The sequence below is a fragment of the Haliotis rubra genome, unplaced genomic scaffold (assembly GCF_003918875.1).
Source record: "Haliotis rubra isolate DU_JTF1 unplaced genomic scaffold, ASM391887v1 Scf537, whole genome shotgun sequence".
Classification (NCBI taxonomy): Eukaryota; Metazoa; Mollusca; class Gastropoda; order Lepetellida; family Haliotidae; genus Haliotis; species Haliotis rubra.
The window spans coordinates 133,646-150,760 of record NW_025767232.1 but is presented as its reverse complement, the minus strand read 5'-3'; the positions used below and the strand labels follow the sequence as shown (position 1 = coordinate 150,760).

At 42.8% G+C, this 17,115-nt stretch overlaps 2 protein-coding genes across 2 annotated transcripts; one reads left to right on the top strand and one right to left on the bottom strand.

Annotated features, from left to right (window-relative positions):
- The first annotated feature begins 317 nt into the window (after positions 1 to 317).
- LOC124253246 (putative Dol-P-Glc:Glc(2)Man(9)GlcNAc(2)-PP-Dol alpha-1,2-glucosyltransferase) lies at positions 318 to 3,177 on the top strand. The gene is given in 5 exon segments (XM_046686987.1): positions 318 to 513; positions 1,391 to 1,508; positions 1,511 to 1,590; positions 2,288 to 2,525; positions 3,167 to 3,177. Coding segments are annotated over 5 exon segments (597 nt in total). The 5' UTR covers positions 318 to 363.
- Positions 3,178 to 7,663: 4,486 nt separating this feature from the next.
- LOC124253245 (coadhesin-like) lies at positions 7,664 to 15,883 on the bottom strand. Its single transcript, XM_046686986.1, has 6 exons — positions 15,798 to 15,883; positions 14,474 to 14,554; positions 14,053 to 14,087; positions 12,908 to 13,096; positions 10,982 to 11,065; positions 7,664 to 7,989 (listed from the first exon to the last, which is right to left on the bottom strand). The coding sequence occupies exons 1-6, from the start codon at positions 15,863 to 15,865 to the stop codon at positions 7,664 to 7,666; spliced, it is 783 nt and encodes a 260-aa protein (XP_046542942.1). The 5' UTR covers positions 15,866 to 15,883.
- Between the last annotated feature and the right edge of the window lie 1,232 nt (positions 15,884 to 17,115).

Genomic DNA, 17,115 nt, shown 5'->3' with positions numbered 1-17,115 from the left:
ATAACTGATTTCTATATGTAATTCATAATTATAATATCAATAATCTTGGACATAAATATGCTATTGTTGTTAGGTCAAGGGCCTTTTAATGAATTAATGTAGAGACAGAAAGAAACGCTAGATTGTCAGAGTGTTGACAATTTGCTGGAGTCGAATACCTTAGCTGACAGCAGCGTACTTTGGACTCGGCACCTGTCTTTTCCTGCTGTTTAAACTGGGTTCCGTCTCTCAATATCGCTCTGGCGTAAGTTGACTACGCGTAAAGGGCGAGGACCAGCTTACCTGCCGATGCGTGCAGGAAACTAGGGGCAGGTTACTCTAAATGTACATGTCCTCAACTCAAGACGTGGATGCAGCTTGAGGATGATCGTGTTTACAGTGGGCTTGCTGCTCTATGCAGCCTCTGGCCTAATGCTTATGAAAATCTTCAATGAAGTACAAGGAAAACCTTACATGGACGAGATTTTCCATATTCCCCAAGCACAGCAATATTGTCATGGGAATCTATCTGAGGTGCGGCCTTAAAATTAGACTATCGATTCAACAAGGTCTGACATAACACAGAAATTGAGTATAGGAAACTAAGTGAAACGGCGCCCATGAACGCATGACAAAGGCACCAAGAGGAACCAGCGATAACTGTCTATTGGGTCAACTTGATATGAAACATAGAAACACATAGTGACAATAATTTGTCATGTAACAACACTTTATAGTAATTCATAAGAATCACCGATGTATTTCATCATTCTTACAGGTTTACATTGAACTGCCAGGGTGATGTGATCTACTGTGTGCTCATTTCGAGGGTTAAGTCCGTATAATCTGTGTTGGAATTCAGTTTCATTTCAGGACAGTTTTTAAACATGCATTTCCTTTTCGCAAACTGTCTTTTTGTTAGGAACTTTCAAAGATCGGAAACATTGGGGACACCAGCACACGGCATGCAAAATCATTCATGTGATCAAACATGTTATAAACTTTTTTTCTGCCAGGAATTAAGAATCCACACTGTTAAGAGACACCCTGACTGCTGTCTGACAATTACTCCTCTACATGTCAGCATTTCACATTATTTTACTTTTGATGTTTCAAAATCTATGCTTTTAATGTTTTATTCAGATTATGATTCAGGTATGACTACACTTCTAGCTTCCTAATCACTAGACCTTGTGTGTGTTTACCTGGGGTGGTAAACATCTAAAACCTGTATCACTTTCAGCTTTCCACAGAGTAGGACTCGCATTGGAAAGACCTTATTTAATGATTCAGGTATGACTACACTGTGATATAGAGTGTAATGCTGTTCAAAGTGGCATTAAACCCAACTGACACACCATGTCACTCACTCCAACTCACTCACTCACTCCACTGGTTGTGCCTGTTCCAGTGGGACCCAATGATCACCACCCTGCCAGGGCTGTACCTGGTGTCTGCTGGGATGCTGGTCCCCACATCACGGCTGCTGCACCTCCCCCTAGCCAGTGCCTGCTCCACCCTCATTCTGCGGGGGTCAACCTGCTCTTCATGCTGGCTAATGTCTGTGTGTTGTATCTACTGACTGGTGCCATTCTAAGTGGGAAGAAGAAGGTAATTATCATCTATATTTTCTCATGGTTAGCTGTATTACACTGACAGTACAAGTAGCACTTGCTCATAGGGATTCCTGGTTTAGGCTGGTCTTAAGAGACAACTGACTCATGAAGGCCCAGTTTAGAATTGGTCTTCAGCAACCCATGCTTGTCGTAAGAGGCGACAAACGGGATTGGGTGGTCAGGCTCGCTGAATGGTCTGATACATATCATTGTATCCCAATTGCGTAGATCGAGGCTCATGCTGTTGATCACTGGATTGTCTGGTCCAGGCTCGATTATTTACTGACCGACTCCATGTAGCTGGAATATTGTTGAGAGTGGTGTTAAACAATAAACTAACCAACTTACGAAACAACTAAATGGATCGTTGGTCAGGTTGGTGATTCCAGCTTGAGGCTGGTCATGAGAGGTGATTAATGCGTCCCTTACTCATCTTACACAGACCTGCTTAGGGGCCAATATACAGCTGCAAATTTGCAGCAATGTCAGCATAAGTTCAGCTTAATTTCACATAGTGTAAATATAGTTTAAATGCCTTTGCAATTAAGAAAATTGAAAGTGATAATGATTATTTTCAACCTTTTGGACTTGTCTCGTAATTTTTCATGCTGTATAACATTTCTGGTGACATTAAGAGACAAGTCCAAGGAAAGACATTATCTTACCTCATCCTTGGATATTTTTCTTTTCAGAACCAGAGAGTGGACTCACTGTCCCAGACCCTCCAGGCAATATCTCTAGGACTGTACCCCGTCCTCTACTTCTTTACCTTCCTCTACTACACCGACCCCGGATCCGTCCTCTGGGTCCTCCTCATGTACCTCGCCTGCCTCCGCCACGCCCACTTCTCCGCCGCCATCTGCGGTGCCATCGCGGTCATGTTCCGCCAGACCAACATAATCTGGGTAGTCTTCATGGCTGGCATAGCCAGTGAGAAACATGTATTCAAATGGCTTGATGACTGCAAAGAATTGCGAGGAAAGGACAACATAGATAAATATTCTTTGACCATACTTAAACCTCTCTTTAAATGCCTAAGCAAGACCTTGTTTCATGACCAGAAGAAATTATTTAACTTTGTGAAAAATATCTTAAAAACTATTCTCCCTTATATATTTATTGTTTTGGTATTTATCACCTTTGTGTACCTCAACAACGGCATAGTGGTAGGCGACCGAAGTCATCATCAAGCATGTCTCAACTTCCCGCAAGTGTTTTATTTCTTCAGCACATGCTTGGTGTTCAGCTTCATGCATTTCCTATCTAGGTCAAAGATCACTTATGTTTTCAAATTCCTTATCAACCATCATTTTTTAATCAGCATGTTTGTAGTCCTCGCAGCATACTTGATCTCAAATTTCACTTACGTTCATGAATATCTGCTGGCAGACAATCGTCACTACCCTTTTTACGTTTGGTCGAAGATTTACAGACGACATGAACTGGTCAAGTTTTTGCTAATTCCGGTGTATTGTTTTGCCTTGATAGTCTTCAACTGCTCCTTGAGTCACAGGACGATTATATGGAAGATGTGCTTCTGGGTGTGTGTTATTGTGTCTCTTGTTCCGCAGAAACTGCTTGAGTTCAGATATTTCATAATTCCCTTTTATGTTTGGAGGTTGAATATCAATGACCAGCCCCCCTCTAAACTAATTTTAGTTCTCGAGTTACTGTTTTTTCTTTTCATCAATGCAGCAACTATTTACATGTTTTTGTATAAACCATTCCATTGGCCAGATTCTGATGAACTGCAACGCTTTATGTGGTGAGGAACTTGGGGGTAGGAGAGATATGGGGAGGTTCACCAACATTATGGCATAGGGAGGCTCATGTACTAGCTGATGCTAAATCAGGGAGGGTCATGTAATAGCTGATTCAGAATTTGGAGGTCATATAACAGATGATGGAGAATGAATGGGGAGGGTCTTGTAAGAACATATTTATTATTGTGCAGGGTCACTTAATGAGTTATGTAATATCAGGGAGGGTAAAACATAATATTTGGCACATATATGGGAAGATTAAAAACATTTTGTACACTGCTGATGGAAGTGTGTGTATTCTGAATTGAATTGAACTGAATAGCCTTCCCAAGTCTGTCTTTGCCCAATTGAGACAAAACAAAATGTGTTTCCAAGAACCATGAGCATTGTCATGTTGTTGTTAAATAAAGATTACACAAAATATAAGTCTATGTTTCCAGATTTTCATCAATCATGCCTGTAGTATGGTACTTACAGGGGTGTTGTGTGTATCTTGGTGGCAGTCTCAGTTCATGAGGACAATTGATTGAAAAGACCTCATGGAAGGTACCAGTCATCAAGACCTGTTGGGACTCTGAGTTAGTCTTAGTGGTCTCCAGTTACTGTGGTTGTACATGGCTACTTAACGGAGGATCAGGTGGTCAGGCTTGCCGGCAGGGTAGATTTTATGTCTTCTCCTAATTCCTACGTCCCTGGAATATCTAGTGGACGAACACTTTTGGTTTTGTTGGGTTTGTTGTTTAACGCCGCACTGAGCAATATTCCAGCTATATGGCGGCGGTCTGTAAATAATCGAGTCTGGGCTAGACAATCCAGTGATCAACAGCATGAGCATCGATCTACGTAATTGGGATAGGATGACATGTGTCAACCAAGTCAGCGAGCCTGACCTCTTGATCCTGTTAGTCACCTCTTACGACAGGCATGGGTTACTGAAGACCAATTCTAACCGGATCTTCACGGGTCCCACGAACACTTTCTTAGTCAGTAGGTATATGGATGGCTGCAACATAATGCTGAGTACAGCATGTAACAAAGAACGGTTGCTTCAAACTACTGTGAAGAGCCCAGCCCTGATATTTGAATATTTGTAAAAGCAGCAAGGAGACGCCTCGGACGCGTCATATGTAATATGTGTACTCATGTCAATCCATGTACTCCTGTCAATCCATGTACTCATTTCAATCCATGTACTCTTCCAATATCTTCTGGTTATGTTCCATCGTTTGTAAGCGGACGGTGGGGTAGCCTAGTGGTTAAAGCGCTCGCTCGTCAAACTGAAGACCCGGGTTCGATTCCCCACATGGTTGCAATGTCTGAAGCCCATTTCTGGTGTCCCCCGCCATGATATTGCTGGAATATTGCTAAAAGTGGCGTAAAATTAATTCACTCACTCGTTTGTCAGCAACACAGGTTTCGCCTTTACAGCCTGTGCAGACGGGCGCCGTGGGGCAGCCTAGCGGTTAAGCTAAACTAAACTGACTCTCTAATGACTGAGAGGATTTTGGACAGGAATGTTGGACAGATGTTGAAGGTGTGGGGGTAGGGATCGGGTGGAGGGTGGGGACGATACACGTGCAGTTTATGATATGAACAGAACTGGGCATTGATTGGGCAGGCTGTATCTCTCGTGATATTTCTAAAAGCCACAGAAAAACATATTCTGTTTGAGACCGGTGAGCCGGCTGACTTTGTGTCCTAGTGATTAGGCGCCTGACTCGGGGATTGTGAGTTCGGATCCCAGATGCGACTCAGCCCAACAAAAGCACTAGAATCTGTACTTTACTGAGAATGTGGAATCCCAAATATAACATGTAATGTAATGGTAGTCGTTCAAGCGGATGGGTGACAGTATTCGATGGCTTGACTACTGGTAGTCCCTGGGGCTAATGAAATATGTTACCTTTTCCCTATTTCTTTGTGACTTTGCTCGAAATACCCCTCTATTCACCTAGTAGTGAATTGGCAGGATGGAGTGAGTGAGTATAATTTTAGGCCGCTTTTCCCATTATTCCAGCAATATCACTGCGGGGAACACCCGAAATGGGCTTCACACATTGTACCGATATGGGGAATCGAACCCAGGTTTTCAGCGTGACGAGCATACGCTTTAACCACCAGGCTACCCCATCGTCCCAGGTAAGACGAGGTAGCAATAAGACTGTCAGCCTTCTACCTCGACATACAACGGCTTGGTGACTGTCCTTTATATGAGACTAAGAAGAAAATGTGGGTCACAGACTCACACAGATTCACTGACAGGGTTATAAAATGTTCAACAATGCACGTGTACCTGCGGAACTTTACCTGCATAGCACAAAGGTAATCGAGTCTAGCTAACCATGCCCGGTATTCACACCCAGTGCATGCTGTACTTCATACAATGAATGTTTCAAGAATACAGTATAGGTGCCCCGTGTATATGATTGTATGCCCCGTTGAAACTCCACCCAGATGGCCTATACTGACTGTATGCATATGCTGTATATAATAGTAAGTGTTCATTTAATTGTTTGTAAAGGTTCTTAAACAGTAATCCTTAAACACATATTGGTATTTGTGCCGCCCTTATCCCCTTCATATAAAAAGCCATGTGCAAGGCTCCGTATTGGTTAAAGCTGTTCAAATGCACGAAGATCGTGTGCCTGAAAAGAATTTTATGTAAATGTGCTGTAAGGAAGGTGAGGTGAAATTGGGTTTAACGTCGTGCTTGAGAATATTTCTCTCATATGACGACGTGCATGCGTGTGTATGTGTATGTGCGGCTGCTTGTACTAGCCCAGACTGAAGCTGGTTTTATAGTGCTAGCCCACTGAGATACCATGCCGCAGTGAAGCATGAATACCCCACTCAGACACATTATACTGACCCCGAACCGACCAGTCCATGTTGTAACGTCTTTGCCGAGCGACGCGGACCATCAAGGCACCATATTTTAACATCTTTTGGTATGACGCGGACGGGGATCGAATCCGCGACCTTCCGCTCTCCGGGCGGACGCTCTAACCACTACTCCACGAAGGAAGGATAACAATATATGTACGAACAACTTCTTTATTCCAGTGACAGCGACGTGTCAGTTCTGACACCCTTCTCATGCTCGACTGTGGGATCGCTTAGTGAACACGACACAGAGATGACTGAATAAGAGAGTAATCCTCTCGGCAGACCATGTAGCTGCATGGTGATGATTTTCTTTATGGAGAAGCATGAGTGACCCTCCCCTCCTGCATGTCATGTACAAAATTGGTGGACCTATCCCCAACCCCCACATGTGTACAGACAAGATACCCCCTCCCCTAAACCCATCAAACCCCTTCCACACACGCGCGCGCGCACGCACACACACACAGACACACTTGCCATAAATTATGAACGGTCCCTTATTACTCCAACTTTCAAATGCCTCTCACGCAAGTCAAATGTACTCTCATAACTGTGGTTATAAAATAAAACATACATACGGTTATTTGTGATATTCGCACACTGTTTTGGTTGTATATAGATGTTTTCAAGCCGTTGTAGATATACGTTCATTAAGTCAGTTCCTATGAACATGTTCTTTCAATCCTGAAAATGTACCTTGCATAATAGGCTAAGATATCGTTTTTATAGAGTACAAAAGTCCTTTGGAACTAGAAAAAATTTTGTTGATGCAACAGGTAAACAACAGGTAAACAACTTCGCAATGTACTAATCCAATTTAGAATGAGAAGAATGGCTGTATCACAACGTCTATGTGTTTTGTGTAAGTGAGGGAAGGGGGATGAGTATCATTGTGCATTGTTTGTTCGTGTTATAAAACTTCCAGACTGAAATGTACAGTATATATACCAGCCGTATATTTTCATAAGCCAAAAATGTACAAGTTCAAATGCCTTTTATATTCAAACAATGAATCACTATTGAGACTTTTATGTAAATACTGAAGGCACGTGTATGAGGAAAAAGAATAGTTCCACAGTCCATAAATATAATAACAAATGACCGAAAATTGTAGATTATGTAAACATGTATATATTATATGTGGGCCCGTGACCTCCATACCAAATACATTACTTGACTCAAAGCCAATCAGTCAGTTGTCCGTCTCCTTGATGCTGAGCACCTTTTGGTAGGTTAAGGTCGAGGTTCGAACAACGGACCATCCGCTCTCCGGGCGGACGCTCTATCCACTAGACCACGGGTCGTCTCCATGGATACAATCAGCTGCTACAACTCGTAACACGTTTGTACGCATTATATAAGTTTATTGTAACTATTATATACATGTGTGTTGTCAAGTACGTTTCTTGATGTTGTAAATTACATGCCGCAGATTTGGGTGGTGGCAGGGTCGTCACAGAGACGGGTGTCGGCGTTGAACACCAGGCCAGGGGGGCACACCAGGTCAATAGTGCGAGTACCAGCCAGACACATGAAGTATTTACGACAGTCGCCGGAGAACGGTTGATACAAGCCCTCCATGATGTTGCAGGGCTGTGGCGTACACGTCTCCGCGATGCTGCTGAAGGCGGCGTGGTCGGGGCACTCCTCCAGGTAGGCCACGTCGCCAGCCTCATTGCACTCGTAGTAGAGGTTTTCTTTGACTTCGTGACGCAGGACCTTCGGGTTATCAGGAGAACAGATATCTGCAATAGAAGTCATTGTTATACTGCAGCTTAATTCTGTGCGCAGGTGAAACTGAAAATCATGTGCAGAGTACAATCCGGACAACGTTCAATCAAACAGATGCCTTTCTTGTTCAATAAATAGTGCGTCCGTAACTGAAATATTAAATTGTAATTACACTTGTGTATTTGTGATAATTTCCACCAAAGTCACCGTTTTTTTGTGAAACATTTACGGTAACGTAATCCACAGGCCCTCGTGTCTTTGCGAGGATTAAGGGTTTAAAAATATTTACAAAATTTAGATGATCACCGACTCGAAATGCTTCACAGAACAATAAAATCATGACAGATTATACTGTGAAGCATTTCGAGTCGGGATCATCTCCAAAACAATTTGTTTTAAATCTATGATCCTCACAAAGACACGAGGGCCTGTGACGTAATCTGGTCTTACTGTCGAGAAATGAAATTGTTATGAATTTGTTAAGGTGTACACAAAAGCCAAGGTTAGGTTCGGTTAAAACATCTTTGTTGCTGTCGTTTTCCGCATTCATGGAATATTTTGGCGTTGTCGCCCAGTTGCACATACAAGAAATCGGTATACTTCAGTTTCTGTCTATTAATCGGAGTTCTGATGGCTCTTAGGCATTGAGGCTGGTACTGTGTTATAGTTTCATACATAAACTTGACCTGTTATTGTTTCAATTAAACGATTCTAAAGAGTATTTTGTATCAGTTGTAATGACTAACGGCAGTTAAAGCAAATAATATAATAATCTTTCTAAAACATTATCCTTTTTTTTTTCTTTTTTTATTCCCAGAATTATGTTTACAGACTTTACCTCAGTTGTACAGTACAGTACAGGTAGCTTCTTAGTATGCAAGTACAGTGTTTCTTTGTTTCTTCTAAAACATTATCCTGATTAAACCTAGCAATGTCGTGAAATATGGTATTCACTGTAACACAGTTAACTGTGACTGATCAATATAGGAAGAGTGAGTTGAGTTTGACGCCGCACTCAGCAATATTCCAGCTATATGGTGGCGGTCTGTAAATAATCGAGTCTGGACCAGACAATTCAGTGATCAACAGCATGAACTTCGATCTACGCATTTGGGATACGATGTCATGTGACAACCAAGTCAGCGAGCCTGACCACCCGATCCCGTTAGTCGTATCTTACGACAAGCATGGGATACTGAAGATACTTCAACCCGGACCTTCACGGGGCCATCATAAGGAAGAAAGCAACATCATACATATGATACACAGGCTTATCGTCTAGGATCACATCCAGTGTTAAAGTGATAAACACAAACACCCTCTGGTCATTAGATAAGAACGATGGCCTTGGGCAAGGACGGCATCCCATGCGATAACGATTATAATCTGCCAACAGGATAAAACGATTATACGATATAACACTACTCAAACTGTAGATGCTATCTACCCTACGAGGGGCGGTAGGGTAACCAAGTGGTGAAAGCATCACGCCAAAGACCCGGGTTCGATTCCCCACATGGGTACAATGTGTGAAGCCCGGTGCCGTTCCACTAACCGATCTTAGCCCTATGCCAATCGTAAACCCCTAAAATCCCAATCTTAGCGTGACGTTACGATCGGCATACCGTTCCACTAACCAATCTTACCTAAGTCAATCGTAAAGTTAAGATTCAAAGTCTAAGTTGCTCATGACCAACTTAGGATAGCTAAAATCAATCGTAGAGAAACCAAAATGGTGGCTTTCCTATTCTATGTGAAAAATAAGAGCGAGCATTTCACCGTGAGCGTCCCCTAAAGTCCCCATGAAATGAATTTGTATATTTCTGTGATGTAAACAAACACTGCACTGAAGCCTTACAAATGTCAGGCCAGTCTGACCACTGTCGTCATGGGAACACAACCGAGCGAGTCGGTGTAACACATTTGTACAACAATATTGCAACGTCATGGTTAAGAATAGGGACAGCCGTGAAGTGAACAATGTTCTGAAGCAAAAAGATACAAATATGTTTGATTTCACTGCGCATATTTGGTGGGGATTCTAAAGGCAGGCCGCGTGTTATTCAAGACCACTGACAGATTCTACATACGTTATAGCCTCGTCACGCCTTGTTTATTCTGATTGACAAGGTTCAGGCACATATTAAAAGCTCTGACACAATTGACATTTTTAAGTCCAGACTTAAAACCTGTTCTCAGTATATTACTTATAATCTCGGCTGTAAATATTCTCGTGTAAATTATCTGTACACAGCGCTTTGAGCATGCCCAAGGATGTGGAATAGGCGCACTATAAATATGCATTTATTATTATTATTATATTATGCTTGATACCCAGCGTTCTCACGCACTTGCACCTGAAACCAAGGTGCTCACTACCCTAATATTTTGCTCTAGGTTTTTTCTCCACGTTTACACTTGGTTGGAAAAATACCCATGAAGGCCCGGGTTAGAATATTGAACTTCAATAACCCATGCCTGTCGTAAGAGGCCACTAACGGGATCGGGTGGTCAGGCTCGCTGACTTGGTTGACACATGTCATCGGTTCCCAACTGCGCAGATCGATGCGCATGCTGTTGATCACTGGATTGTCTGGTCCAGACTCGATTATTTATAGCTAAGATACATAGCGTTCACTAACATGAACGCTCATGTTAGTGAACGCTATGCATCTTAGCTAGATTATTTACAGACCGCCGCCATATAGCTGGACTATTGCTGAGTGCGGCGTAAATCTAAACTCACTCACTCACTCAGTTGGTTCGTAAACTACTTTCTATCATTTGCTAGACTATGCAAAGGGAGATAACTCGTGCCTCGCATTCCTCTATCTCTCGCACGAAAGAGTCTCGATCTAAGCTTGGATCGGATCGTAAGATCGGGACCGGCTACGATCGGCCTAAGATCGGTTAGTGGAACGGGTGTAACTTTTAGCTAAGACGATTGTAAAATTGGCGTAACTTGCTAAGATTGATCTTAGATAAGATCGGTTAGTGGAACGGCACCCAGGTCCGCCTTCCCACCCCCACACATCGCGGGGCACTCCTCGATAGTGGTCCATTCCGACCAGTCGCTCCACCCACCGGCAACTGAAACAGAAGTAACACTTGTGTGGAACCTTCGGTTGTCTCGTGGTAAAATGGTTTGTTCTACGTATTCTACGTGTTCTACGTGTTCTACGTATTCTACGTATATAAACCAGAAGTGTGCTTCTCACTATATATTAAGCGTGTCTTTCTTCCCCGGAATAACCGCATTTGAGGTTTTTGTTTGCTCTCAGGTTTTACTTTTTGTAAGTAAGACCTCTTCCCAGGTTTTACTTTTTGTAAGCAAGACCTCTTCCCAGGTTTTACTTTTTGTAAGTAAGACCTCTTCCCAGGTTTTATTTTTTCCAAACACTATATGAACATCAACATTCAAATGATATATGAGTGTTTGAAATCAATTGAAAAATATCGTCCAAGATCAATTTCAAAGTGCAAATGTTTTCCCAAGCAGGATTAGAACCGAAATCAGGTTAATAAGCAGACGCTCTACCTCACGGCCACCGAGCCGACGAAGACTTTGGGGTTGAATTATCTATACATTAAATTGATTTTACTTGCGCTTCAGTTATTGTTATGTTAGGGAAAACACTTCCCCTCGGTTTTAGTAGAGAATGTAAAACCGAAAGCCCCTCGGGATTTCCCTCCTCCCTCGGTTTTACATTCTTTACCTAAACCGAGGGGAAGTGTTTTCGCCTATACAGAACCGTACAATATGGGCGCGGTGGGAAAGCTAGCTAAGGCGTCAGGCTAGTGATCCAGCGAGGGTGAGGTGTCGCGATCGAGCCCACCTGTGACCGGGTGTAAAAACCTTGGAGTCAACTTTGTGTGCAGACTCTCTCAGTGTTGTCACAACAGTACACAACCCCGTGCACTTAAATGGACCCACGAATCCGTTGGTATATGACCAGATGATGGCCACAATACGTGCAAACACCTAGTTGCGGTACAGCAACGTGCAGTAAACTTGGACAAAGTACTGTGACCATGTGTCCAAGTCCACCCAGCTGTGAATGGGTACCCCGTTAGGATGGGAAAGCCACAATAACTCGGTGCGCCTAGTGGCTGCAAGAGTTGTATACTCCCCGGGGAGTTGAGATTGAGGTCCAATGATCGAGGGAATAAAATACCACCACCTTGAGCATGTACTAGTTGCGGTGACATGTGCGCTATATAAATATCCTATCCTAATCCTATTTATAGTCCGTTTGGCTCAAAATCGGACCGATGAATTGCAATCTAACTCGAAAACTAATAAACATATAATAATCAATGAAACGCTGATCATAATTAAAACGTCAGACCAACTCTGTGAGGTTTTTGAAGAATTTATATTCTAAAAATAAAAAAGTTGTTTATCAAACTATCATTAAAGTTTTGACACAGTTCACTATTTCTTACGAGGGAGGAGTGCAGAGAGAGGGACAGCCAGGTGTGCGAGAAAGGATGGAGACGCCACAGCACAGGTTAATGAATCAATAACCTGGTGGGCACTTGTGCACGTGCTTCGCTAACACCTGGCTGTCCCTTTCTCTGCACTCCTCTCTCGTAACAAATAGTGAACTGTGTCAAAATTTTAATGATAGTTTGTTAAACAACGTTTTTAATTTTAGGACATAAATTCTGCAAACAAACCAGAGAGTTGGTCTGATGTTTTGATTATTATCAGCGTTTCATTGAGTATTATATGTTTATTAGTTTTCGAGTTACATTGCAATTCATCGGTCCGATTTTGAGCCAAACTGGACTATATTAGTAATAAGTTTGCGGTTCGGTGGAACCTCGTATCATAAGATACCTCCAACATCGACACAACCGTGTATGAGTAAGTGAGATCTGTCTGTCTATCTGGTTCATTTTGGTAATATGGTTGAATGATTGACATACTTGGGCATGGGTGAGTGTTGCACGTCACTGTCTTCGTCTCCGACGTCTCGCCTTCACACTGTCTGCCGCCGTTGCTAGGGGCCGGGTTGTTACACAGGCGGAACCTCTGCTCCGTTTTCTCCCCACCTCCACAAGGTTGAGAGCACGTGTCGGTCGCGTCCCATGCTGAAAAGGTGCTCCACTGGCCGTCTGGACACAAAAACCATATTCATGATCACATATACTGGACTATATATGTAAATATTTATGTCCACCATTTACCAATCTGATCTTCATCAAACACCAGTAATGTCATACATCGTACTCCATAAACAGCAGAGGCGGCGGGGTAGAGGAGTGGTTAAAGCGTTTGGTTAAAGCGTCCGCTCGTCGCGCCAAAGACCCGGGTTCGATTTTCCACATGGGTATCCTTTCTGGTGTCCCCGCCGTGATGTTGCTGGAATATACCTATAAACGGCATAAAACTAAACTCACTCAGTTCACTACAGACCGCCTCCGTGATGTAGTGGAGGAGCGTCCGTCGGAGAAGGAAAGGTCGTGGGTTCGATCCTCTCACTGCGTCATACCAAACTAATACCAAGTACTTGTTGTTTCCCTGCCTGGGTTTTGGCATAGAGGGGGCCAAACGATTCGTTGTCAGTATCCTGTGTTTGATTGGGCTTACGTGTCGTATACCTCTGGGTGAGTGAGTGAGTGAGTGAGTTTAGTTTTACGCCGCACTCAGCCATATTCCAGCTATATGGCGGCGGTCTGTAAATAATCGAGTCTAGACCAGACAATCCAGGGATCAACAGCATGAGCATCGATCTGCGCAATTGGGAACCGATGACATGTGTCAACCAAGTCAGAGAGCAGGACCACCCGATCCCGTTAGTCGCCTCTTACGACAAGCATGGGTTAATGAAGACCAATTCTAAGCCGGATCTTCACGGGTGTATCAGGTTACGACAAGCATGGGTTACTGAAGATCAATTCTAAGCCGGATCTTCACGGGTGTATCAGGTTACGACAAGCATGGGTTACTGAAGATCAATTCTAAGCCGGATCTTCACGGGTATAACCCCTGGACTACTACAGGATGTACTCGAAGCAAGTGACGTATCCTTACACACGTATGGCTAATAGAAAGCATATACTACACTCACGTGTACAGTCTTTGTAGCAGGTGCTGGCGACGCTCCTGTGTGTGAGAAACATGATTTTGTGAGACTCTGTTAATATCTCTACTGAAATCATATTTGGAATATGAGATTGCTTACAAGCCAGTATTACTGGTCATCCTTAACAAGATCTACTTTCAAAAACATCTCGTCCACATCAAAGTTATGTATGTAAGTTGTAACCATTGCAACTTGACACTTATACCCCCTAAAATATTTATAAATGCATACAAATAAACAATTTAAAATTCCTCTAGTATCAGCATCTTGTGCAAAACTGCGCCATGACCAATTGGTTGTATTCAGGCAGTCTTCACACATTAAACTGACACACAGGCGTTAAACTGTCCACAGCGCCGTCAATGACAACACACTCACTCACTCACTCACTCCGCAGTTGACTCACCTGTATTTGCTGCAGCGCTTCCATCCCCACCATCCACAGGACTCGGTGCTGCGCTCCGACTTGGTGCACGGGTACGCACACCTGGGGACAGAATGTCTCCGAGCAGCGTTCATTACACCTAGATTTGCATGTTTTGGAGAAGTTTCGAACGATTTCATACATCTCAGACCTTAGCACCCGTGGGTTTTACAAATACAGTAAACCATGCATGTAACGAACTCGCTTATTACGATCTGACGGATATAACGAAGTACCGTATTGACGCCGGACGTAAAGCAGCTCACTAACAATTACGGTAATTACACCCAGTAAGCGCAAAAGTGCCGGGCCTCTATTAAGCGCCGGGTCTGGAAGTCCGTTAAAAAAATAAGCTTCCGGGCGTATATTAGAGGAAATACGATATGTGTTTGTCCCAGCCCCGTGCTGTTTGTTATACGTAGTTCTGAGTTCATTATATCCGTACTCTACTGTAAGTAGATTTATAATGCACCAAAATCTATGCAGAAAGTGAAATAGAGACAAATTATTACCCTGGTCAACGGATCAGTATGCCCTTGATTTTCAATCTCAGTTTCTAGGGGATTCTACAGCCCTGCTGCCTGTATCGCGCATATAACCTGTGCACCTTTTCTTCATATTTACCTTTGACTTCTAACAGATCAGTTTTCTTATGTTTTAAGTGTCCCATCACTGTTATCTACTAGGGGCGGTGGGGTAGCCTAGTGGTTAAAGCGTTGGCTCGTCACGCCGAAGACCTGGGTTCGAATCCCCACATGGGTACAATGTGTGAAGCCTATTTCTGGTGTCCCCCGCCGTGATGTTGCTGGAATATTGCTAAAAGCGGCGTAAAACCAAACTCAGTCAGTCAGTTATCTACTAATAGTTACCCTGGCACGTGTTCTGTAGATTAGAAAACACAGCGTATTAACCGCGTTGACAGTGTACGATAAATATGTTTTTCTTCCGCCTATTAATATAATTTTCTATAACCAGTCTATTTCAATTTATTATGTAGATTTCTCCGTAATTCATGTCACATGTACGTGTTTGTCAAGGGACTGCGGATGTATTTGTTACTTAATGCCGCACACAGCAATATTCCAGCTATATGGCGGCGGTCTGTAAATAATTGAATCTGAACAGACAATCCAGTGATCAACAGCATGAGCATCGATCTACGCAATTGCGATACGATGTCATGTGTCAACCAGGTCAGCGAGCCTGAACACCCGATCCCGTTAGTCGCATCTTACAAGCATGGGTTGCTGAAGACCACATGTAACCCGGATCTTCACGGGACGGCGGGAGAAGAAAGTCCACTCACCTGTCAGCTGTGGCGGACGTCGCCCACAGCGTGACGCTGACCACTGCAATACACCAGGTACCCTTCATTTTGATACGCACACCTGACCCACAACTCAAACCTTATATAGACACCGAAATTACTTCAGCTAATGAATATGCATGATTATGTCAACACCATTAATGGAAGTTGCTTGTTCATTTAAGCGTGCGAATACTTTGCATAATCAGATAACCGTTGATGCTATTATGTTAATTCCTGCTGACGTTGCGGAAATATATCCGACTACGACATACCCTGTGTTGTAGCTGTGTAAAATGAGTACAACCAGGCCTTTTGTGCTATTCTTGCCATTTTCCGCTAGCGACATCAAACATGGGCTAATTTAATTTTATTAATGAACAGCAAACACTATAACCCCAAAGCTACAGAAACCCTAATTGTCATGTTACAAATATGTTATAATGGGCAAATGTAAGAGACACAGCGCTTTGAGCATGCTTTAGGGTATTACTATTATTATCATTAGCAGTAGAAGCCATCATCATCGTCGTCATCGTACTTATAATCATTGTAATAATCCTTTAATTTACATTAGAACACACATCTACATTTTTACTAAAAAACAACATCTGTTGTAATGGTTCAAAAAAAGAAGCATATTAAATGTGCCGTCAGCAGTATTTCGGCTTCCCTTATATAGGCTGGCAGGGCAATCCGATTAAAACAAACATGAAATTTGCATTTACTTGTAGGCAATGCTTGGATTTGCACATAATTTATATCCGAAATGACAACCTCGGAATTGTTTCCAAAACTGATTAAATATAAGTTAGAGGAGTTGGAGAGGCTTACGAATATTTTATAGCAGCATCACAATGGTTAAACTAGATGAGGAGGTAAAATATGTAAATTTAGACAGTGTGGTATTAATTTCCACTTGCCTAAAACAAAAAACAGCGCATTTACTTTAAGAAATGTTTTCTTCGTTATTTCTTTGAACTTCCATTAAATTTATAGATATGCAGTTGAACCGAGCAGCTTGAATACTTCGAGTTATCCGAGGTACGATGAAAAGATGACGAAATAAGGATTAAACGCAGGGTCTGTTGGGGTCGTCCCACCTGTTTGGTCTGCACATCAAACAAACCGGACAGGTGGGACTGACCCCGGTCGGGGTTTAACGTTGAGCAACCAACAAACCCCTAAACAAAAGATTGTGTACATTTGTCCCGTCTACTAGATTGTGTACATTTGTCCCGTCTACTAGATTGTGTACATTTGTCCTGTCAAGATTGTGTGCATTTGTCCCGTCTACAAGATTGTGTACATTTGTCCC